The 23784-nt window shown below is 68.2% G+C and overlaps 1 protein-coding gene across 6 annotated transcripts; it reads left to right on the forward strand.

The window, feature by feature from the left end:
* The first annotated feature begins 395 nt into the window (after nucleotides 1-395).
* TMEM121 (transmembrane protein 121) lies at nucleotides 396-4120 on the forward strand. Of its 6 annotated transcripts, none has more exons than XM_047736540.1 (2): nucleotides 396-477; nucleotides 2722-4120. In XM_047736540.1, exon 2 carries the CDS (start codon nucleotides 2877-2879, stop codon nucleotides 3837-3839), a length of 963 nt encoding a protein of 320 aa, XP_047592496.1. In that variant the 5' UTR covers nucleotides 396-477; nucleotides 2722-2876; the 3' UTR covers nucleotides 3840-4120. The 6 variants fall into 6 exon arrangements, with proteins under 6 accessions (XP_047592496.1, XP_047592493.1, XP_047592495.1 ...); XM_047736537.1 differs by lacking the exon at nucleotides 396-477 and adding an exon at nucleotides 777-846; XM_047736539.1 differs by lacking the exon at nucleotides 396-477 and adding an exon at nucleotides 801-850.
* The last annotated feature ends 19664 nt before the right edge of the window (nucleotides 4121-23784 follow it).

Raw genomic sequence — 23784 nt, forward strand, 5'->3', positions numbered from 1 at the left:
AGACCAGGAACCGCTCAAGTCCTCAGTGTCAGCGGACCCGGGTGGGAGTCAGGCTTTACCCCTGTGCATCAGGGGGACCCTGGGTGACCCTGCACCTCCTCTGGCAGATGGGGGGATGGAGGCATGTGGGAGCAGCTCTTGGGAGAGCAGCAGCTGCACCCCCTTCCTCCATCCTAAGGGCTGACAGGTGGGGGTGTGGATGTGGGGGCTCAGGCTGGACAGGCTGAGGTTGGGGGAAAGCCCGCCCAGGAAGGCTGAAGATGAGGGCCGTCCACTACCCCGTCTTCCACCCTCAGAAGGAGCCCAGAGAGGCTGAAGCAAATCCAGGACTCTGGGCGTCTTTGGGGCGTGGCGCCCAGAGGCCCACCCCTCTTCTCTGTCCGCACAGGCCACTTGCAGAGGGCTGATGGTCAGCCCGGCCCCACGTCGGGACCAGCTCCGCGGCAGGGAACGGGGTCCCCAGGCTGTCTGTCCAAGGTGAGTGGGGTCACCCTGGTGGGCGGCCCGGGGACGCCTGCAGTGGGGTTTCAGAGCGTGACCGGGACTGAGGGCCCGCGGGGCGACCGGCCCCGGCTGCGAGGTGAAGGAGGGTGCAGAGGTTTTCCGGGGGTGGCGCGCGGGTCTGGCGGAGTCCGGCTCCCCACGGCCACCGGTCCTGGGCACCGCCGCGGCGCGGGGCTGTCGCCGTGGCAACGGGCGCGGCGGGGCGGCGGGACCCCCACCGCGCGGGGCGGGGCCTCGGGTGGGGGCGGGGCCTCGGGTGGGGGCCGCGCCGAGGAGCGAGGGGAGCGAGCAGAGCGGAGGGAGCGCGGCCTCGGCCGGGCGCGCAGGCTCCGCGGGCCGGCGGTGGGTAGGCGCGGGGCCGCCGGCGGGAGCGGGGCGGGCGGCGGCCCGGGATGCGCAGCGACGCCGCAGGGCGGGCCGGGGCCCGGGCCGGGGCCCGGGCCGGGGGCGCGGGCGGTGCGGGCGGGAGGGCGGAGACGCAGCCTGCCGGGAGCGGCCTCGGTCTGGTCGGGGCTGGCGGCCCCTTCCTGTCGGCCCCCAACCGGGGGCACCGCGGAGGTGGCTGGGGGGAGGGGGCGGGCCGGGGGCATCCGGGGGACCGCAGGGCCGGCCCAGGACAGCCACGGCAGGGAGGCCCCGGGGCCAGGTCCCCAGGGAGAGGCCGGGAAGGGTGCGCGGGAGGGGCAGGAAGGCCCTGGCTTCCTGGGGCAGGGGCGGGAGCTACCCCTGCGAGCTCCCCTGGGGATGGGGTCTGTCCTGGCATCCTCAGCCCGGGTCAGACCAGTGGCTAAGAGAGGGAACGGGAGCAGTTGGGGAGAGACGCGCGGTGCGGCGGCTCTCCGGCTGCTCGGCCCGGCAGGATGGCTGCTGCGGCCAGGGGCGGCCCCGGCGGGAGGGGGCTTCCACCTGGTGGGAGAAAACGGGTGAGTGTGTGGGTGAGAGCAGTAGCTCCTGGGCCTGTGCAGGGCGCTCCTCGCCCCCCTTTCCCCGCCCCCGCCCCCCTCCCCTGGAGGAGTCTGAACTCCCGGTGGGGGGGTCCTCTGTGTGTGTGGCCGCAGGGTCCCCAGAGTGGGTCCTGGGTGGGGCAGCAGCCTTGCTGAGGTCGGCGTGGAGGTGCCGCTTTGGAGGTCCTCCTTCCCGGGTCTTGGGGGCAGTGGTGGCATCAGGGGCAGGCAGAGCGCTCGCTTCACAGTCACGGGTGATATTAAATTTTACGTCTAGACGGGGCAGTACACAGAGCCCAGGGCCCCGGGGTGCCGCGGAAGGAGGTGGCAGGGTGAGGGGCTGGAAGTGAGTGCAAGTGAGTCTGTGGCGCCTGTCAGAGGGTGTGGGCGTGTGGGCCCAGGTGTGGGGCCCTGGGCTGCTCTGGGACTCGGACCAGCACTGTCACGACAGCCTGTGCCAAGGCTCCGAGAGGTGCAGGGGGCTGCCCCGTCCAGAGAAGGTCGGAAGGGGGGGGGGGGGGCGACCGCCGAGGGCGGGCTTCTTGAGAAGGCCCCAAAGGTGCAGGGGAGGGAGTGGCAGGGTCCTTCCCGGGAGCAGGGCCGTGCACCTGGCGGGAGACGCGGCCAGGACGCGAACCTTGGGAGGCAAAGGGAGCCCTGGCGGGAGCGGGTCTGGGAATGGTCCACACGGCCAGGGGAGGGTGGACAGGTGTGTAGGGGGGACTGGGTCGGCGGAGGCAGGGAGAAGAGATGCCTGGCACGGGTAGGGAAGCTTGTGCGAGAGGACGATCCTCAGTCCTAGACCCGAAAACAGGCCGCGGGCGCCGCGCCCGGGATGGGCCCTGGGCCTCCGCGGGCCTCCGGCGCTCCCTGAGCGCGCAGAGCTGAGACCGCGGCCCCGCCTCCCCGCCCAGCGAGGCGCCCGGGGTGGGGGTGGGGAGAGGACGCCGGACGCCGGCGGCGTGGGCCCAGCTGGGACGACCCGCGGGGCCGGGCGCGCGCGCGGCGGGGAGAAACCACTTCCGTCCCCTTCCTTCCTGGCGGCGGCGGGAAGCCGGTCTCGGGTCTCAGGTGGGGCCGCAGCGCCGCCTGGAGGCCCCGGCCCAGCTCCCGCTCCCGGTCCCCCGCGCGCTTCGGCGCGTGCGTGCCACGGAGGCCCCCGGCGCCCGGCGCGCCCACAGCGCCCCGCGCAGGAAGCTCGTCCCGGGGCCGGGGAGGGGGGACGGGGGCTGCCCCCGCACTGCGCCCTCACGGTTCCCTCTGGTCTCCTCAGGTTCCGAGCTCGCCGGCCGGCAGCGGTGGCGCCCGCAGAGCGGCTGGACAGGCCCCGTCGCGCCATGCCCGCGGGCTGAGCGCCGCCGCCGCAGGGCCTCGTCCCGCCTCGTGTGGGGGCCAGGCGCGCCCAGGCCGGGGCCCCGGCGGCCGACCATGGTGCTGCCGCCCCCGGACCGGCGCCACGTGTGCCTGACCACGCTGGTGATCATGGGCAGCATGGCGGTCATGGACGCGTACCTGGTGGAGCAGAACCAGGGCCCGCGCAAGATCGGGGTGTGCATCATCGTGCTGGTGGGCGACGTGTGCTTCCTGCTGGTGCTGCGCTACGTGGCCGTGTGGGTGGGCGCCGAGGTGCGCACGGCCAAGCGCGGCTACGCCATGATCCTCTGGTTCCTCTACATCTTCGTGCTGGAGATCAAGCTCTACTTCATCTTCCAGAACTACAAGGCGGCGCGGCGGGGCGCGGCCGACCCGGTGGCGCGCAAGGCTCTGACGCTGCTGCTGTCGGTGTGCGTGCCCGGCCTCTTCCTGCTGCTCGTTGCGCTCGACCGCATGGAGTACGTGCGCACGTTCCGCAAGCGCGAGGACCTGCGCGGCCGCCTCTTCTGGGTGGCGCTGGACCTGCTGGACCTGCTGGACATGCAGGCCAACCTGTGGGAGCCGCCGCGCACCGGGCTGCCGCTGTGGGCCGAGGGCCTCACCTTCTTCTACTGCTACATGCTGCTGCTCGTGCTGCCGTGCGTGGCGCTCAGCGAGGTCAGCATGCAGGGCGAGCACATCGCGCCGCAGAAGATGATGCTCTACCCCGTGCTCAGCCTCGCCACCGTCAACGTGGTGGCCGTGCTGGCGCGGGCCGCCAACATGGCGCTCTTCCGCGACAGCCGCGTCTCTGCCATCTTCGTGGGCAAGAACGTGGTGGCGCTGGCCACCAAGGCCTGCACGTTCCTGGAGTACCGCCGCCAGGTGCGCGATTTCCCGCCGCCCGCGCTTGCGCTGGAGCTGCAGCCGCCGCCTCCGCAGCGCAACTCGGCGCCGCCGCCGCAGCCGCCGCCGCTGCACGGCCCGCCCGTCCGCCCCCACGGGCCCTCGCCCACGCGCGACGCCCTGGGCACGTGATGGGGCCCGTGCGGCCGGCCCGCGATGGGGTGGGGGCGCGCGCCCCACGGGGCCCGGGGGCCGCGGCCGCTTCTTCATCTCAGGAATCCCCCGGGCCTCGGACTCGCAGCCCGGCTCCCCCAGCGCGTGGGCCCTGTGTGCTTGGCCCGGGGGTGGGGGAAGAGAGGACAGAGCGGGCGGAGGTCCGGTCCCTTGGGGTCCCGTGGGTGGGGGCCTCTGGCTCAGAGTTTGGGGCCAGGGAGGCCTCTGTCATTTTAAAGACTCGTGTTTACAGTTTTGTATCCAAAGCCGCGGCGCCCCGCGTGTTTCCTGAGTCCTGTTCCTGACAGCTGGACGCGGTGGGTCGGAGAAGGGCCTGGGAGGGGCGCGGCCGGGGTCTGGGCCAGCTCCTGGGCGCCCGACCCTTGTTGCTCTGCCACGGGGACCCTGTTCCCCCAGCGTCACCGTCCTCACCCGCAGAGGAGCCAGACCCCGCTCTGCGTCCTGGCTGTCTTCACCATGTGCCCGCCTGCACAGCTGAGGCCCTGGTTCTCTCCTCAGCGCCAGGGGTGGGGGGTGGGGGTGGGGGTGGGGGGCTTTAGTCCCAGGGGTTAGCATAGGATGAGGCCAGGAGCATGGACATGGATGCCCACGGAGCCCACAGCAGCAGCGTGGCCCAAGCAGCTTGGCGCCCTGGTGGGGCTGGGAGGACACTTAGGGCTGTCCAACCTGCTACCGAGAGTCTGGGACACCATATGCAGATGGCTTCTCTCCTGGCCTCTGCCCAGTGCCGTGGCCTGTGGTGTGGCCCTGGGCACCCACCTGGCCCAGGATGGTCTCCACAGCGTTTGGGACGGGCCTTCTGCCTCAGGCCTTAGGAGGCCGTTGACGTGGCTGCTCGAGGGTGCCTTGTGAGAGTCCTGGCTGACCACACCGAGCGTCCCCCTCGTGGCCGGGCCTGCGCTCGTGGGGTCACCTGCCCTGTTGGTGGACAAGGCACACCGTCCCCGCTGCCTGTGTGTAGAGCCGACCACTCCCAGCAGGGCTCAGAGCTGTGGGTGCGGAGCAGGGCCCTCTCTGGGCCCCCTTCCTGCTAACCGCTGTGTGCGGCCAGGCCGGCTGGTCACCGGGCCCCCTCAGCAGGCTGCGGCTTCCCGCTCCCCTGTCTCTGGTCTCCCCCCGGCTTGTGGTTGCCTGGGGTTGGGCTTTGGGAGGATGTGCTTCTGAGCCAGGGTCTGGGGGCCACTGCCCTCAGATGCTCAGGGACTACTCACAGCAACAGCCCCGCTCTCGTCTCCCGACGTGGCCCTGTGGCCCCACCCTCTGGCCGTGACCTCGGCAGGGTCTCTCTGAGTCTGGCGAGCCCGGGTGTGGAGCAGGGGTGCTCTCTTCTCCTGCGTTGGCAAGTAGAGGGTGGGAGGGCAGGGGGTGGAGGAGCAGAGGGGTTGCGGGGGTGGGGGGAGCTCCCCAGAAGGTGAGGTGTGGAGTGCATGAGGGGCTGCGAGGGGTCCAGCCTGCCAGTGGGGCAGGGGCCAGTGAGGCGGGGCCAGTGGGGCAGGGGCAGTGCGGCAGGGTGTGGGTGCTGTCTTGGGAGTGTGTGTCTGGGCGGGGGCAGTGGTGAGGTTCAGTGTTGCCCATCCTGTCCCCCCGGTCTCTGTGGGTGTGTCCTTGGTTAGCCCAGTGGTAACAGGGATGCTGTGAGGGGGGCTTACAGGCTCCAGGTTCCTGCCCGCCTCTCCCCCAGCCTGTTTGACTCTTGCCCTGGACGCCTGTTCTCAGAGGAACCCCTGCTCATCCTCGGGCTGGGAGGCGGAGTTGGGGAACATTTCATGGGGTCTGCTTTGCCGTGAGGCCCCCACGTCCTGCGTCAGAAGTGGGAGCTGGCCAGAGTGCCATCTAAACACTCAGTGCTGGTCACCGCCTGCTGTCACCGTCTCCGCTGGCCTCCCCAGGCCACTGCCGGCACAGGGGGCACCGGCCCTGCTCTGTCCTGACTCGGTTTAGCAGCCCATGTGCTATCCCAACGGTCCCTGAGAGCATCTGGGCAGATTGGAGGGCGCGAGGGAGGGACCCCTGCTGGCAGCGAGGCCAGTGTCCAGTGTCCACTGTTTTCACGATGGAGCTGGGCTCTGGCTGCGGCAGGACCAGGAACCAGGGGGCATTTGGCAGGCTCGTGGTGAGGTGTCTGTTCTCTGGGCTCTACCTTGGCAACAAGACGCAGACCTGGCCGTGTTCCAGCCTGCCCTTCTCTGGCTTCCCGAGGCAGCCTGTGGTGGCCAGACGTGGCAGACAAGCCGCCGCTGGTCCCTTGCCCCTCGTCTTCTCGCTGGTGAGCTCCCAGGTCCTGAGGCAGTGTCTGCTGTGGCTGGCCCCGTGCAGGCCCTGGTGCTGAGCCCAGGCAGAGCCTGTCCCTGTGCAGGTGAAGGTGGGCTTGTGGGATGGCCAGACCCTGTGGGACGCTCCTGCAGGGAGGGGTTGGGTCTGGGAGGAGCAGGGAGGGCTTCCTCAGAAGGTTGGTGGAGGGCCTGGGGTGAGGGTGGTGGGCACTGGGACAGCAGGGCAGGGACTGAGAGGGGGTCTTGGGGACACGGGGTGGACTGACACACCCCTGGGCTACCTGGGAGGCCAGTGACGGCTTTATTGATGACAGAACCACATTCCTTGATTTTGGGTGGCAGCTGAGCTGGGCTGATTAGGCATGAGTTGGAAGGAGAGTGGAGAGGGGTGTGGCCATCTTGGGGGAGGACAGCAGGGGGCAGAGGGGAGGACCTGGGCAGTGAGATCCAGAGAAGGGGTGTTTCTGGGAGCTGTGCCCCTCCCATGGGTCTAGTCTGCCTGTCCTGCAGTCCCTTCCTCCCAGGCCAGGTCAGATGCCACGTCCTTCCCCCATCCTCTGCCAACAAGAGTCCACGGAGGGTCCTAGGAGAAAAGCCCAACGTGATAACAGCTGGACGGCCATCCGTGCCATGCCCCAGACGGGTGTGCCGTTCCCCAATGTGGGCTTCTCTGGCCAGAGATGCCCGGGGAGCTGGCCCCAGCAGGATCGGAGGTACCATCCCGAGCCCACCGGAAAAGTCGTGTCTGGGCACAGGAAGTCCCCAGCAGGGCCTCGCGGCTCACCGTGGCGCTCCAGCCCTAGCTGGGTGGTCGCCTGGGACGTCAGGACCACCCGTCCTGCTTTCAGAAGGCCCCAGCCTGATAACCTCCGACAGAGGGCTCAGCCTTGGCTGGCTCCAGGTGGGAAGGTCCGACTGTGGCCTTGAGGACATCTGTCACCTTGCTCAGAGTTTGAGGCAAGCCTCCCAGGGTGGTTTCCCCAGCTGGCCGCGGCAGGCAGGAGGCTCTGTGCGTGTACCTCCGTCTTGGAGGATTGGCGACGTCTCCCTGGGTGGTCCCAAGGTCCACACAGAACCATGTGGACATCAGCTCAAGGACAGCGTCCAGTTGCAGGAAAAATACGTCTGGGGTCCCTCCTTTTGGCGGGAAAATCTTTCTCTGAAGTGCCCAGTGTGGGTCCCCTTGGGCCCCACAGTCCGGGTCCGGCTCCCGTGCTGGCCCTCCTACTGATGGCAGGCCGCGGGGCCCCGGGGGGGGGCCGTGGCTGGTGGGGTCTGAGACACGGAGCTGTGTGAGGACACAGAGAGCTCTGGCTGCAGCAGCTTCCTCTGCCCACGGCCCCATGGGGGGGATGGGGAGGGCCTGTGGGTGCGGTGCACTGCGTGGCTGGGGCCACCCGCCCTCTGATGTCACAGGGGCCTCTGAGGTGTCGCCTGCAGGCCCAGCTCCCCACAGAGACTGTGCATGCGCACACTGCCTTGGACCGGGTTGAGGTGTACCCATGCCCAGTTTCATTGCCGAGACCTTCTGCATGACGGCAGCGCACGTCTGGGTCCCCAGATGGAGAAACACAGGGAAATCCCCAAGGGCCACTCACTTCCAGTCTGCAGGTACCCGCCCTTTGCAAGTGCTCCCAACGAGACGGGCTGCTGCTGAGCCTCTGGGCAGTTCCACGGTGCCCCATGCCGGAGCCTCCTCCCCTCTGTCCCTGTCCCCGTCCCCCTCTGTGCCCCGTCCTCCCTCCGTGCCCCCGTCCCCCTCCGTGCCCGCGGGGCACACCACACCGCAGACGCAGGCCGTTCACTTGGAAACACAAAGCACACGAACTTCTGAGCCTTCACCTTCCGTCCCTCCCCACCCACACTCCGAGGCAGCACAGCCTCATGAGAATAGGACATGACTTAGCCCAGTTGAACGGGCTCCCTGGAGGGGTCTCCAGCACCCCCACCATCAGATTCCTTTTGTGCGGCCGGTGCCAGAGCTCTGCTCGCTGCCTGTCCAGGTCAGGCTGGCTGCCATGTCTCTTGCTTTCCGGGGGCAAGCGGGGGGCGGCTGGTGGCCCCAGGATGAGGAGGTGGAGAGTGCAGTCCTGTTGCCAGCGCAGTAACCGCAGCTAACCAGGAAGACTAAGAAGAACCAGCCTGTGGGGCTCAGCCTGGGGTGGGCGCTCTGAGACTCCATCCATCCCAGGGGGCGAGGGGCGCCGGGAGGGCTGTGCCCATGTTGAGAGCCAGGGCAGGGGCTCCGTGGTCAGCCACGTTCTGTAGAGAGACAGCCGCTGGGGCAGATGGGCATACGCAGGTGTGACGAGGACCTGGGGTCTGGACGTCGCATCGTCCGAGTCTGCAGGGGGCCAGCGGAGGCCAGGGGGCTGCTCAGCCCACGCCTGAAGGTCTGGGGACCGGAGCATCGTGTCTGTCAGGGCAGGAGCCTGTGTCCTGGCTCCAGTGCGGCGCACCCCCCCGCCCCCCCGTCCTGGGGCCTTCAAGTCCTTCTGGGTGCGGGATTGGGCCATGCCGCCCACTCTGCGGAGGGCCGCTTGCCTCGTTCCGAGCACCGAGGTGGGGCCCATCTCCTCTGCAGACACCCTCACAGACACCCGGAGGTAACGCCTGGCATGCCGCCCTCACCGTGGCCCTGACTCCCAGCCCCATGGCCAGTGTGGGACCAACCGTCCTCTCTGGTGCTCACGGGTTGATCTCTCAGTCCCTGGGGGAGGGACGCTCGCCCCCGACGGACTGCGGCCTCGTCCGTTGGCCAGGGAAGGCAGTCGTGAGGTGCCGTGGACGTGCCCACCCCTCTTGCCTGCGAGTCTGGCTCCCACGGTTCCCCTCCCCTGGAGGGGTGTCGGCTTGGCTCAGAAGCTGGCGTGAGACCCCGGCTTTCACCGCGCCATCCTGATGCTGGCCATGGCGCGTCGAGCTGCGGGCCGCCCAGGTGTGCAGGGGACATTCTGGTTCCGTGCGGGGCACTTCCGGGTTTCCAGAGGAGCAGCACCTCGGAACTGGCTGCAGTTTTTAGTTTTTCCCAAACCTTTGCCCTCGTTTGCAGTCTCAGTGGGAGAGTATGGGCTTCTGGAACCTCCGTCCTGCCCTTGCCTGGCCTTGAGGGCTCCCTCCCACCACAAGTCTCGATGACCACTGTGGGAGCGAGCCTCACGCACCCCGAGGCCAGGAGCTTCCTTCTGCACTGAGGGGGTCCACACACTTCCCCACGGGCTGGGCTGGGTTCCAGGGGAGGGTGTCGCTCTCTCCATGTCCCCCTGTGAGTCCTCTCTTCCGTCCATATTTTACAAAGAGGCATGCGTGTTGCCTCAAGTCTGGCACATTCCCCTCTCGTCCACTCCGTCCCCGTGGCCAGGCTGTGGCCAGGCTGTGGATCTTTCTGGGGTTTTGCCGGCATGAGCGGTGCTGGGGGTACACAGCCCTCCTGCGGGGCGAGCTCCCTTGGCTGCACACGCTCGGTGGTCCCCAAGCCAGGACGCCGGGAAGAGGGCATTACCCGCCACAAGGCGATGCCACGTGGCTTTCCAAGAACACCGTGTCAAGGGACACCTGGCATCGTGCACAGATCCCGTGTGCCCGCGGAGTCTGCCACGCGCACACGGTGTTTTTGTCCTTATGTTGCTGTCGGAGACTCTCCAGCGAGTCTGTGTCTTGAGTCTTCATGGGGAACCTGTTACGTTCCCGTGGGCTGCGCGTGGCGTCTCTTCTCCCCCCTGGCGGGTCTGGGGCGCCAAGTCTCTGCCCTGGGAATGGAGAACACGAAGGAGGGCCGCGTTCAAGCCTTGATGCTCCACTGGGAGTGTCAAAAAACAAACTTTCAATGTGATTGCACCAAAAAGGACGATAGTGTGTGAAGCGATAAGCGCCTTGAGTGACCGCGGGTGCGGGAGACTGTCCAGCCTCCTCAGGGGCCCACGGTCTCCTCCCAGAACCCTGGGCCGCCACGGGGTACCTGGAGGTTGAGCTGGGCAGTCACCGTGGCCGCAAAAGAAGACTCACGGCGGCGGAGCCTCGGCTGGGCGAGACAGGGTGTGAGCCGGCGCCGGCCTGGCTCGCGTCCTCCTTCCACGAGGAAGACAGCCCTGAGCGGAGGGTGTCGGAGATGGTGCGAGGGCCGCGTGGCACGAGCTGAGACTACGGCGTGGCTCCAGGAAGTGCCCCCGCCCCCCGCCCAGAGCAGCATGAGCCGTCTGGGTGCCCTCTCGGGGGTGAGGGTGGGTCTCAGGGAGCCCATCGCCCTCGGGTCTGCCCCGCCCCTGCCTGCCGGCCCCGGGTCTGTGAGCCGCTGCAGGATGTTCCCTGGGCCTGGGTAGGGGCACTTGGTGACCTGTCCCCCGCTGTCTGGGTGCTGAGACCGTGCGGGTTGTCTCTCCCAGGGGGTGAGGCTCTGCGCCCCGGGGAGACACGTCTTGGGTAGGCTGGGGTCGGCGTCATGCAGGGCAGAGCAGGGGCAGCCTCCCCACCGGGGGATGCTTTGCTGGGGCTTCACAGGGGCAGGGGTGGCTGGCGGCCCTGCTGGAACCTTTTCCTGTCAGGTGAGCCTCCGCACTAAGCTTCCTCACCTTGAGCCCCAGCCGGCAGGCAGGACAGGCAGTGGCGCAGGCCGGCCACAAGGAGGCTCCCGAGCCTCGTCCCCGCACAGGGGCACCGGCGCCACGGTCGGGGAGACCCTGGCTCTGGTCTGGGGTGGTCCCCGGACCCCCGTCTACTGCCCTGTTGCAGCAAGGCCCTGGCCGATGGCTGAGGACAGAAGTGAGCAGAGAGCTGCCGGCCGTCTTGTGAACCGCAGTGCTGAGTTTGGGGCCCACCCAGGAAGGGTGACCTCCTCATCCCCGGTCCCCGACGGGCCACGCGGAGCTGCTCCTGCAGACCCGTGCCAGTCACAGAGCGGTGGTAGCCACACACCTCTGTTGCTTCCGTGTCTGTGTGTCCGTGTGAGTCTGTGTGTGTCCGTGTGAGTCTGTGTGTCCGTGTGTGTCCGTGTGAGTCTGTGTGTCCGTGTGTGTCCGTGTGAGTCTGTGTGTGTCCACGTGAGTCTGTGTGTGTACGTGTGTGCCTGTGTGAGTCCGTGTGAGTCCATGTGAATCCGTGTGAGCCTGTGTGAATCTGTGTGAGTCTATGTGTGTCCGTGTGAGCCTGTGTGAGTCTGTGTGTGTCCACGGACTGTGTGTGACCCTGTGAGCCCGTGTGGCTCGTCTGCCCGACTGACCTTCCTCATCATAGACCAAGCCCCCGAGGTCAGTTGTCCATGAACCTGATGCTGGTCAGCCTGAGTGGGAGCCTGGCCGTGGCCTTACTGAGCCTGTGGCATCCGTGGCAGCATCGTGGCAGCACCTGCAGCCCGAGCCACCATGAAGCTGGCCATGGGGCCCCGTGTGTGGCCCACGCAGGAGTTCTGTGTGAGCACACGTGAGGTTTGGGGCCTGTGCTGAAGCGGCCCGTGCACCTGGTGTCTGATTTCTGGTGACATGTCCCTTAGTCCCTGTGTCCCACTGTCAGGCGCACGTAGCCGACAGCGCTGCTCCGTCCTTGCACGATTCAGGGTGAGGAGCTGCCGCTAAGCATGCGGTTGGGGACCCAGTATGTGCAGGCAGAGCTCAGGGCGTGCTAGTGAGTGAGCAGAGCCCCATGCGGTCAGTGCCCTGCGGCCCTGCCTGCCCGCCAGGCACACCCGCTGCATGACCATCCACGCTGGGCGGGTCCAGGGCTCAGCCCCGCTCTGCACTGCGGGGTCCTGGGCTAGGCTTCTCCGCAGAGGAGGAGCGGCTTTCGAGCAGCTGGCGCGGGCGGCCCTGCGGGGTGCGGCGGTGGCCCCTAGGACCCGACGGGCTGGGGCACAGCACGTGCAGTGGCGCAGGATGGCCACCGGGGGCGCCCGAACCCCACGGTGCGGCCGCTGTGGGCCGGACTGTGCTGCAGGGGCCGGGGCTGGGGCCGGGCAGCCGGGTGTGGCCCGAGCCCGCTGAGCCCTGGCTGCCCCCAGCGCGACTCTGATCCCCGCGCGGTCTGTGCCCAGAGCCCGACGCTGGACCAGGGTCTTCCGTGTGGCCTGTCCTGGGCCTCTGAACCCCTGGGGGCACTCGCAGGTGTGAGGCCATGGGCTGTCCTCCTGCTGATCTCCCCCTGGGGCTGAGCCTCTATGTCCGCTGACCCTGGTCTGTGCCCCCCTGACCTATGCTCCCTGCCCCTGGTCTGTGCCCCCCTGACCTATGTCCCCTGCTCCTGGTCTGTGCCTCCCTGACCTATGCCCACTGCCCCTGGTCTGTGCCCCACTGACCTATGCTCCCTGCCCCTGGTCTGTGCCCCCCTGACCAATGCTCCCTGCCCCTGGTCTGTGCCCCCCAGACCTATGCTCCCTGCCCCTGGTCTGTGCCCCCCAGACCTATGCTCCCTGCCCCTGGTCTGTGCCCTCCAGACCTATGCTCCCTGCCCCTGGTCTGTGCCCTCCAGACCTATGCCCCCTGCCCCTGGTCTGTGCCCCCAGACCTATGCCCCCTGCCCCTGGTCTGTGCCCCCAGACCTATGCCCCCTGCCCCTGGTCTGTGCCCCCAGACCTATGCTCCCTGCCCCTGGTCTGTGCCCCCAGACCTATGCCCCCTGCCCCTGGTCTGTCCCCCCAGACCTATGCCCCCTCCCCCTGGTCTGTGCCCCCCAGACCTATGCTCCCTGCCCCTGGTCTGTGCCCCCCAGACCTATGCTCCCTGCCCCTGGTCTGTGCCCTCCAGACCTATGCTCCCTGCCCCTAGTCTGTGCCCCCCAGAACTATGCCCCCTGCCCCTGGTCTGTGCCCCCCAGACCTATGCCCCCTGCCCCTGGTCTGTGCCCCCTGCCCCATCCCCTGCTCCCGGTTCCTGCACCCAGACCTATGACTCTTGCCCCGACCGGTGTCTTGTGCTCCCTGCTTCTGTCCCTCTGCCGCCACCTGCCCTGTGCCCCAGGTTCTGGGAACAGCCTCTTGGGGCAGCGGACATGCAGTGGTGCTGGCGGCCACATGGGGGCAGCAGAGCTCCGCGTGAGCAGGTGCCTGAGGTCCAGCTCCTGGCTGCTGTGCTGGGCGCCCAGGCTGGGAGTGGACCAGAGGAGGAGGCTGCACTGAGGTCAGTGCCAGGCTCACCTGACCGAGACCCCAGGCCATCCAGCGCAGGCCCCAGTCACCTGACCCTAGCCCCTGCCGACCTGACCCAGGCCCCAGGTCACTCAGCGCAGGCCCCTGCCAGGCCAACAACACTCCTCTTGGCCCCTGGCCATCTGGGCCTGACCTGGCTGTGCTTCCTAGGAGCATGCACCCCGAGGGCCGTGGCTGGACACCTCTGGGGATGCTGGGCTCCTGGACACTGATGTTGGGCTTGGGAAACAGGATGGAGGGACGCCACTCTTGGGCATCTATGCTGGGCCCTTCAGGGTGGGGGTCCCAGGAGGGCAGGAGGAGGAAGTCTGGGCCTGTGGGGGCCTCTTGGGCATACAGGGGAGGGTCTGGTTGGTCAGGGCCAGAAGGGGACCCACTCTTTATGTGGCCGGAGCCCTGGGGCCCCCAGGGAGCCACCTCTCAAGATGTCTGCACACAGCTATGGTGTTTGCCCCTTGCGAGGGCCAACGATTCAAGTGAAAACGTGGCGCTGGACTTCAGAACAGCAGTGGCAAGTAGGAGCGTTTATGACGCAAAGTGTCTGACCATGACCATGACCTCTGACCATGTGGGACATGCATCAGAGGACCCTTGGCATCTGCCGTGGAGGGGCGAGCGAGCTCTGGTGACACACGTAGGCTCGGAGCGCTTTGTCCCTGGTGGCCCGGACTGCTGTCTGAACCACTGCTGGGCCAGTCTCAGGCGTGTGGACAGGGCACGGAGCTCCGCTGCATGGACGGCGGCATCTGCTGGTGCCTGGGCTCCTCCCAGACCCAGGCCGGCTCTGGGGGACCCCAATCCCGTCTCTCCGGCCCGGAGTCTGGCAGCTCACGGGCTGTGCGGTGTTGTGTCTCTGTGCTCCGACGGGAACAGCAGGGAAAAGATGCCCCCTCCTGCCTGGGCCGCCTTGGACCCCGGTAGAGGGAGTCACACTCGCAGTCCATGTGGAGAATGGGCGCTGAGGGGTGGCAGCATGCGGTCGTGCACAGAGATCCTCTCAGAGTCCAGAAAGTTTACAAACACTCATCTCCACGCGCATGTCCTTTATCGATTGCTGCCCCGGGACCGTCAGAGCCGGGAAGCTGTGCGAGCACGCGTGTGAATGCACGCAGAGACACGCGCACGCACGCGGCGGACCTGTGCGGGTCCTGCTCTGCCGAGACCCCCACCACCTGCTGGGGCAGGGCGAGTCCTCCCCCTCCCCCAGCGGAGCGTGCGGGGACGCAGGACGGCCGCACAGGGCGCTCCGCGGGAGCATCCGACAGCGACCTCGCCTCCCAGGAAGCGCGTGGTGCCTGCACGACGTCCTCCGCCAGAGCCGCGCGCCGCACCCCGCCGGACGTTGCGGCCTCCCCCGTGCCCGGGCGCTCACAGCGCGCAGCTGAGCAAATGCTCCTGTTGGGGGGCGCGTGCGCGGGCCGCGTTGTCACCTGTCCTAAAACAAGGTGGGCAGAACTGCGCGCTCGGCCCGCACTCGTGAGCGCTCGCCGCGCGGACGGCTCCGCTGCGGGGGCTGGAGCGTGAGGGGCCGACGCGGCTGCGCGGGCTGCAGTTCTCCGCCGGAAAGGGACGCCTTGGCCGGTCCTGCTCCTGCTGTCCGCTCCTGCCGCCGCATCCCTGGCGGCCCGAGCACCGCTCTCCCGCGCTCTGCGTGGGGCGATAGCCGTCCGGACGGCGGCCGGGCCTGTGGAGACCGCACGGCTGACCCGGAGGCTGCAAGCCTCAGCGTGCCCGTCGCAAAGCCAGACGCGTCAGGTCCGGCAGCGTAAGGCCCGGCGGTCTGCGTGCTTTGAGCAGAATCGGGCCTAAGTCCCCGCCCAGAAGCAGAGGCCAGCAAGGGGACAGCTACGGCTGCACATCAGGGTGGTGGGAACAGCAGCCTCGTGGGAAGGACGAATTCCTGGGAGGAGCCGCCCTCCAGTGACTCACCCCCACCCCTGCTGCAGCCTCAGGCCCAGATTATGGGGCCTCTCCGCCCGGGAACTTTGTGTCCCCCTCATTGGTCCATTTTTTTTTTTTTTAAAGATTTTATTTATTTGACAGACAGAGGCCACAAGTAGGCAGAGGGGCAGGCAGAGAGAGAGGAGGAAGCAGGCTCCCCGCTGAGCAGAGAGCCCGATGCGGGGCTGGATCCCAGGACCCTGAGATCATGACCTGAGCCCCCCAGGCACTCCCCACTCATTGATCTTTGTTTCGAGGATTCGCCTCCAGCAGGCGGGGTGCTGGGTTGTGTGACGCTCTGGGCGCGCGGGGTATGACCGCAGGAGAGGGATGCGCAGGGCTCCCAGCTCCGGCCGCGGGGGCGCATCGGTGGGGCCGGGGCACAAGACGGATGCAGACTGCGGTCAGTGCCCTGCGGCCCCACCTGCCCGCCAGGCCACCCGCTGCGTGACAATCCACGCTGGTTGGGTCCAGGGCTCAGCCCCGCTCTGCACTGCGGGGTCCTGGGCTCGGCTCCTCCGGTGCCCAGTCCGCCCGGTCTGCATGGCTTTCTCCGGGCCGCCTTCCTGGTCCCGGCACACCCGCGGTCCTGGGAAGCGTCCGCTTTCGAGCAGCTGGCGCGGGCGGCCCTGCGGGGTGCGGCGGTGGCCCCTAGGACCCGACGGGCTGGGGCACAGCACGTGCAGTGGCGCAGGATGGCCACCGGGGGCGCCCGAACCCCACGGTGCGGCCGCTGTGGGCCGGACTGTGCTGCAGGGGCCGGGGCTGGGGCCGGGCAGCCGGGTGTGGCCCGAGCCCGCTGAGCCCTGGCTGCCCCCAGCGCGACTCTGATCCCCGCGCGGTCTGTGCCCAGAGCCCGACGCTGGACCAGGGTCTTCCGTGTGGCCTGTCCTGGGCCTCTGAACCCCTGGGGGCACTCGCAGGTGTGAGGCCATGGGCTGTCCTCCTGCTGATCTCCCCCTGGGGCTGAGCCTCTATGTCCGCTGACCCTGGTCTGTGCCCCCCTGACCTATGCTCCCTGCCCCTGGTCTGTGCCCCCCTGACCTATGTCCCCTGCTCCTGGTCTGTGCCTCCCTGACCTATGCCCACTGCCCCTGGTCTGTGCCCCACTGACCTATGCTCCCTGCCCCTGGTCTGTGCCCCCCTGACCTATGCTCCCTGCCCCTGGTCTGTGCCCCCCAGACCTATGCTCCCTGCCCCTGGTCTGTGCCCCCCAGACCTATGCTCCCTGCCCCTGGTCTGTGCCCTCCAGACCTATGCCCCCTGCCCCTGGTCTGTGCCCCCCAGACCTATGCCCCCTGCCCCTGGTCTGTGCCCCCAGACCTATGCCCCCTGCCCCTGGTCTGTGCCCCCAGACCTATGCCCCCTGCCCCTGGTCTGTGCCACCAGACCTATGCCCCCTGCCCCTGGTCTGTGCCCCCAGACCTATGCTCCCTGCCCCTGGTCTGTGCCCCCAGACCTATGCCCCCTGCCCCTGGTCTGTGCCCCCAGACCTATGCCCCCTGCCCCTGGTCTGTGCCCCCCAGACCTATGCTCCCTGCCCCTGGTCTGTGCCCCCCAGACCTATGCTCCCTGCCCCTGGTCTGTGCCCTCCAGACCTATGCTCCCTGCCCCTAGTCTGTGCCCCCCAGAACTATGCCCCCTGCCCCTGGTCTGTGCCCCCCAGACCTATGCCCCCTGCCCCTGGTCTGTGCCCCCTGCCCCATCCCCTGCTCCCGGTTCCTGCACCCAGACCTATGACTCTTGCCCCGACCGGTGTCTTGTGCTCCCTGCTTCTGTCCCTCTGCCGCCACCTGCCCTGTGCCCCAGGTTCTGGGAACAGCCTCTTGGGGCAGCGGACATGCAGTGGTGCTGGCGGCCACATGGGGGCAGCAGAGCTCCGCGTGAGCAGGTGCCTGAGGTCCAGCTCCTGGCTGCTGTGCTGGGCGCCCAGGCTGGGAGTGGACCAGAGGAGGAGGCTGCACTGAGGTCAGTGCCAGGCTCACCTGACCGAGACCCCAGGCCATCCAGCGCAGGCCCCAGTCACCTGACCCTAGCCCCTGCCGACCTGACCCAGGCCCCAGGTCACTCAGCGCAGGCCCCTGCCAGGCCAACAACACTCCTCTTGGCCCCTGGCCATCTGGGCCTGACCTGGCTGTGCTTCCTAGGAGCATGCACCCCGAGGGCCGTGGCTGGACACCTCTGGGGATGCTGGGCTCCTGGACACTGATGTTGGGCTTGGGAAACAGGATGGAGGGACGCCACTCTTGGGCATCTATGCTGGGCCCTTCAGGGTGGGGGTCCCAGGAGGGCAGGAGGAGGAAGTCTGGGCCTGTGGGGGCCTCTTGGGCATACAGGGGAGGGTCTGGTTGGTCAGGGCCAGAAGGGGACCCACTCTTTATGTGGCCGGAGCCCTGGGGCCCCCAGGGAGCCACCTCTCAAGATGTCTGCACACAGCTATGGTGTTTGCCCCTTGCGAGGGCCAACGATTCAAGTGAAAACGTGGCGCTGGACTTCAGAACAGCAGTGGCAAGTAGGAGCGTTTATGACGCAAAGTGTCTGACCATGACCATGACCTCTGACCATGTGGGACATGCATCAGAGGACCCTTGGCATCTGCCGTGGAGGGGCGAGCGAGCTCTGGTGACACACGTAGGCTCGGAGCGCTTTGTCCCTGGTGGCCCGGACTGCTGTCTGAACCACTGCTGGGCCAGTCTCAGGCGTGTGGACAGGGCACGGAGCTCCGCTGCATGGACGGCGGCATCTGCTGGTGCCTGGGCTCCTCCCAGACCCAGGCCGGCTCTGGGGGACCCCAATCCCGTCTCTCCGGCCCGGAGTCTGGCAGCTCACGGGCTGTGCGGTGTTGTGTCTCTGTGCTCCGACGGGAACAGCAGGGAAAAGATGCCCCCTCCTGCCTGGGCCGCCTTGGACCCCGGTAGAGGGAGTCACACTCGCAGTCCATGTGGAGAATGGGCGCTGAGGGGTGGCAGCATGCGGTCGTGCACAGAGATCCTCTCAGAGTCCAGAAAGTTTACAAACACTCATCTCCACGCGCATGTCCTTTATCGATTGCTGCCCCGGGACCGTCAGAGCCGGGAAGCTGTGCGAGCACGCGTGTGAATGCACGCAGAGACACGCGCACGCACGCGGCGGACCTGTGCGGGTCCTGCTCTGCCGAGACCCCCACCACCTGCTGGGGCAGGGCGAGTCCTCCCCCTCCCCCAGCGGAGCGTGCGGGGACGCAGGACGGCCGCACAGGGCGCTCCGCGGGAGCATCCGACAGCGACCTCGCCTCCCAGGAAGCGCGTGGTGCCTGCACGACGTCCTCCGCCAGAGCCGCGCGCCGCACCCCGCCGGACGTTGCGGCCTCCCCCGTGCCCGGGCGCTCACAGCGCGCAGCTGAGCAAATGCTCCTGTTGGGGGGCGCGTGCGCGGGCCGCGTTGTCACCTGTCCTAAAACAAGGTGGGCAGAACTGCGCGCTCGGCCCGCACTCGTGAGCGCTCGCCGCGCGGACGGCTCCGCTGCGGGGGCTGGAGCGTGAGGGGCCGACGCGGCTGCGCGGGCTGCAGTTCTCCGCCGGAAAGGGACGCCTTGGCCGGTCCTGCTCCTGCTGTCCGCTCCTGCCGCCGCATCCCTGGCGGCCCGAGCACCGCTCTCCCGCGCTCTGCGTGGGGCGATAGCCGTCCGGACGGCGGCCGGGCCTGTGGAGACCGCACGGCTGACCCGGAGGCTGCAAGCCTCAGCGTGCCCGTCGCAAAGCCAGACGCGTCAGGTCCGGCAGCGTAAGGCCCGGCGGTCTGCGTGCTTTGAGCAGAATCGGGCCTAAGTCCCCGCCCAGAAGCAGAGGCCAGCAAGGGGACAGCTACGGCTGCACATCAGGGTGGTGGGAACAGCAGCCTCGTGGGAAGGACGAATTCCTGGGAGGAGCCGCCCTCCAGTGACTCACCCCCACCCCTGCTGCAGCCTCAGGCCCAGATTATGGGGCCTCTCCGCCCGGGAACTTTGTGTCCCCCTCATTGGTCCATTTTTTTTTTTTTTAAAGATTTTATTTATTTGACAGACAGAGGCCACAAGTAGGCAGAGGGGCAGGCAGAGAGAGAGGAGGAAGCAGGCTCCCCGCTGAGCAGAGAGCCCGATGCGGGGCTGGATCCCAGGACCCTGAGATCATGACCTGAGCCCCCCAGGCACTCCCCACTCATTGATCTTTGTTTCGAGGATTCGCCTCCAGCAGGCGGGGTGCTGGGTTGTGTGACGCTCTGGGCGCGCGGGGTATGACCGCAGGAGAGGGATGCGCAGGGCTCCCAGCTCCGGCCGCGGGGGCGCATCGGTGGGGCCGGGGCACAAGACGGATGCAGACTGCGGTCAGTGCCCTGCGGCCCCACCTGCCCGCCAGGCCACCCGCTGCGTGACAATCCACGCTGGTTGGGTCCAGGGCTCAGCCCCGCTCTGCACTGCGGGGTCCTGGGCTCGGCTCCTCCGGTGCCCAGTCCGCCCGGTCTGCATGGCTTTCTCCGGGCCGCCTTCCTGGTCCCGGCACACCCGCGGTCCTGGGAAGCGTCCGCTTTCGAGCAGCTGGCGCGGGCGGCCCTGCGGGGTGCGGCGGTGGCCCCTAGGACCCGACGGGCTGGGGCACAGCACGTGCAGTGGCGCAGGATGGCCACCGGGGGCGCCCGAACCCCACGGTGCGGCCGCTGTGGGCCGGACTGTGCTGCAGGGGCCGGGGCTGGGGCCGGGCAGCCGGGTGTGGCCCGAGCCCGCTGAGCCCTGGCTGCCCCCAGCGCGACTCTGATCCCCGCGCGGTCTGTGCCCAGAGCCCGACGCTGGACCAGGGTCTTCCGTGTGGCCTGTCCTGGGCCTCTGAACCCCTGGGGGCACTCGCAGGTGTGAGGCCATGGGCTGTCCTCCTGCTGATCTCCCCCTGGGGCTGAGCCTCTATGTCCGCTGACCCTGGTCTGTGCCCCCCTGACCTATGCTCCCTGCCCCTGGTCTGTGCCCCCCTGACCTATGTCCCCTGCTCCTGGTCTGTGCCTCCCTGACCTATGCCCACTGCCCCTGGTCTGTGCCCCACTGACCTATGCTCCCTGCCCCTGGTCTGTGCCCCCCTGACCTATGCTCCCTGCCCCTGGTCTGTGCCCCCCAGACCTATGCTCCCTGCCCCTGGTCTGTGCCCCCCAGACCTATGCTCCCTGCCCCTGGTCTGTGCCCTCCAGACCTATGCTCCCTGCCCCTGGTCTGTGCCCTCCAGACCTATGCCCCCTGCCCCTGGTCTGTGCCCCCAGACCTATGCCCCCTGCCCCTGGTCTGTGCCCCCAGACCTATGCCCCCTGCCCCTGGTCTGTGCCACCAGACCTATGCCCCCTGCCCCTGGTCTGTGCCCCCAGACCTATGCTCCCTGCCCCTGGTCTGTGCCCCCAGACCTATGCCCCCTGCCCCTGGTCTGTGCCCCCAGACCTATGCCCCCTGCCCCTGGTCTGTGCCCCCCAGACCTATGCTCCCTGCCCCTGGTCTGTGCCCCCCAGACCTATGCTCCCTGCCCCTGGTCTGTGCCCCCCAGACCTATGCTCCCTGCCCCTGGTCTGTGCCCTCCAGACCTATGCTCCCTGCCCCTGGTCTGTGCCCTCCAGACCTATGCCCCCTGCCCCTGGTCTGTGCCCCCAGACCTATGCCCCCTGCCCCTGGTCTGTGCCCCCAGACCTATGCCCCCTGCCCCTGGTCTGTGCCCCCAGACCTATGCCCCCTGCCCCTGGTCTGTGCCCCCAGACCTATGCTCCCTGCCCCTGGTCTGTGCCCCCAGACCTATGCCCCCTGCCCCTGGTCTGTGCCCCCAGACCTATGCCCCCTGCCCCTGGTCTGTGCCCCCAGACCTATGCCCCCTGCCCCTGGTCTGTGCCCCCAGACCTATGCTCCCTGCCCCTGGTCTGTGCCCCCAGACCTATGCCCCCTGCCCCTGGTCTGTGCCCCCAGACCTATGCCCCCTGCCCCTGGTCTGTGCCCCCCAGACCTATGCTCCCTGCCCCTGGTCTGTGCCCCCCAGACCTATGCTCCCTGCCCCTGGTCTGTGCCCTCCAGACCTATGCTCCCTGCCCCTAGTCTGTGCCCCCCAGAACTATGCCCCCTGCCCCTGGTCTGTGCCCCCCAGACCTATGCCCCCTGCCCCTGGTCTGTGCCCCCTGCCCCATCCCCTGCTCCCGGTTCCTGCACCCAGACCTATGACTCTTGCCCCGACCGGTGTCTTGTGCTCCCTGCTTCTGTCCCTCTGCCGCCACCTGCCCTGTGCCCCAGGTTCTGGGAACAGCCTCTTGGGGCAGCGGACATGCAGTGGTGCTGGCGGCCACATGGGGGCAGCAGAGCTCCGCGTGAGCAGGTGCCTGAGGTCCAGCTCCTGGCTGCTGTGCTGGGCGCCCAGGCTGGGAGTGGACCAGAGGAGGAGGCTGCACTGAGGTCAGTGCCAGGCTCACCTGACCGAGACCCCAGGCCATCCAGCGCAGGCCCCAGTCACCTGACCCTAGCCCCTGCCGACCTGACCCAGGCCCCAGGTCACTCAGCGCAGGCCCCTGCCAGGCCAACAACACTCCTCTTGGCCCCTGGCCATCTGGGCCTGACCTGGCTGTGCTTCCTAGGAGCATGCACCCCGAGGGCCGTGGCTGGACACCTCTGGGGATGCTGGGCTCCTGGACACTGATGTTGGGCTTGGGAAACAGGATGGAGGGACGCCACTCTTGGGCATCTATGCTGGGCCCTTCAGGGTGGGGGTCCCAGGAGGGCAGGAGGAGGAAGTCTGGGCCTGTGGGGGCCTCTTGGGCATACAGGGGAGGGTCTGGTTGGTCAGGGCCAGAAGGGGACCCACTCTTTATGTGGCCGGAGCCCTGGGGCCCCCAGGGAGCCACCTCTCAAGATGTCTGCACACAGCTATGGTGTTTGCCCCTTGCGAGGGCCAACGATTCAAGTGAAAACGTGGCGCTGGACTTCAGAACAGCAGTGGCAAGTAGGAGCGTTTATGACGCAAAGTGTCTGACCATGACCATGACCTCTGACCATGTGGGACATGCATCAGAGGACCCTTGGCATCTGCCGTGGAGGGGCGAGCGAGCTCTGGTGACACACGTAGGCTCGGAGCGCTTTGTCCCTGGTGGCCCGGACTGCTGTCTGAACCACTGCTGGGCCAGTCTCAGGCGTGTGGACAGGGCACGGAGCTCCGCTGCATGGACGGCGGCATCTGCTGGTGCCTGGGCTCCTCCCAGACCCAGGCCGGCTCTGGGGGACCCCAATCCCGTCTCTCCGGCCCGGAGTCTGGCAGCTCACGGGCTGTGCGGTGTTGTGTCTCTGTGCTCCGACGGGAACAGCAGGGAAAAGATGCCCCCTCCTGCCTGGGCCGCCTTGGACCCCGGTAGAGGGAGTCACACTCGCAGTCCATGTGGAGAATGGGCGCTGAGGGGTGGCAGCATGCGGTCGTGCACAGAGATCCTCTCAGAGTCCAGAAAGTTTACAAACACTCATCTCCACGCGCATGTCCTTTATCGATTGCTGCCCCGGGACCGTCAGAGCCGGGAAGCTGTGCGAGCACGCGTGTGAATGCACGCAGAGACACGCGCACGCACGCGGCGGACCTGTGCGGGTCCTGCTCTGCCGAGACCCCCACCACCTGCTGGGGCAGGGCGAGTCCTCCCCCTCCCCCAGCGGAGCGTGCGGGGACGCAGGACGGCCGCACAGGGCGCTCCGCGGGAGCATCCGACAGCGACCTCGCCTCCCAGGAAGCGCGTGGTGCCTGCACGACGTCCTCCGCCAGAGCCGCGCGCCGCACCCCGCCGGACGTTGCGGCCTCCCCCGTGCCCGGGCGCTCACAGCGCGCAGCTGAGCAAATGCTCCTGTTGGGGGGCGCGTGCGCGGGCCGCGTTGTCACCTGTCCTAAAACAAGGTGGGCAGAACTGCGCGCTCGGCCCGCACTCGTGAGCGCTCGCCGCGCGGACGGCTCCGCTGCGGGGGCTGGAGCGTGAGGGGCCGACGCGGCTGCGCGGGCTGCAGTTCTCCGCCGGAAAGGGACGCCTTGGCCGGTCCTGCTCCTGCTGTCCGCTCCTGCCGCCGCATCCCTGGCGGCCCGAGCACCGCTCTCCCGCGCTCTGCGTGGGGCGATAGCCGTCCGGACGGCGGCCGGGCCTGTGGAGACCGCACGGCTGACCCGGAGGCTGCAAGCCTCAGCGTGCCCGTCGCAAAGCCAGACGCGTCAGGTCCGGCAGCGTAAGGCCCGGCGGTCTGCGTGCTTTGAACAGAATCGGGCCTAAGTCCCCGCCCAGAAGCAGAGGCCAGCAAGGGGACAGCTACGGCTGCACATCAGGGTGGTGGGAACAGCAGCCTCGTGGGAAGGACGAATTCCTGGGAGGAGCCGCCCTCCAGTGACTCACCCCCACCCCTGCTGCAGCCTCAGGCCCAGATTATGGGGCCTCTCCGCCCGGGAACTTTGTGTCCCCCTCATTGGTCCATTTTTTTTTTTTTTAAAGATTTTATTTATTTGACAGACAGAGGCCACAAGTAGGCAGAGGGGCAGGCAGAGAGAGAGGAGGAAGCAGGCTCCCCGCTGAG

The sequence above is a fragment of the Lutra lutra genome, chromosome 7 (assembly GCF_902655055.1).
Source record: "Lutra lutra chromosome 7, mLutLut1.2, whole genome shotgun sequence".
Classification (NCBI taxonomy): domain Eukaryota; kingdom Metazoa; phylum Chordata; class Mammalia; order Carnivora; family Mustelidae; genus Lutra; species Lutra lutra.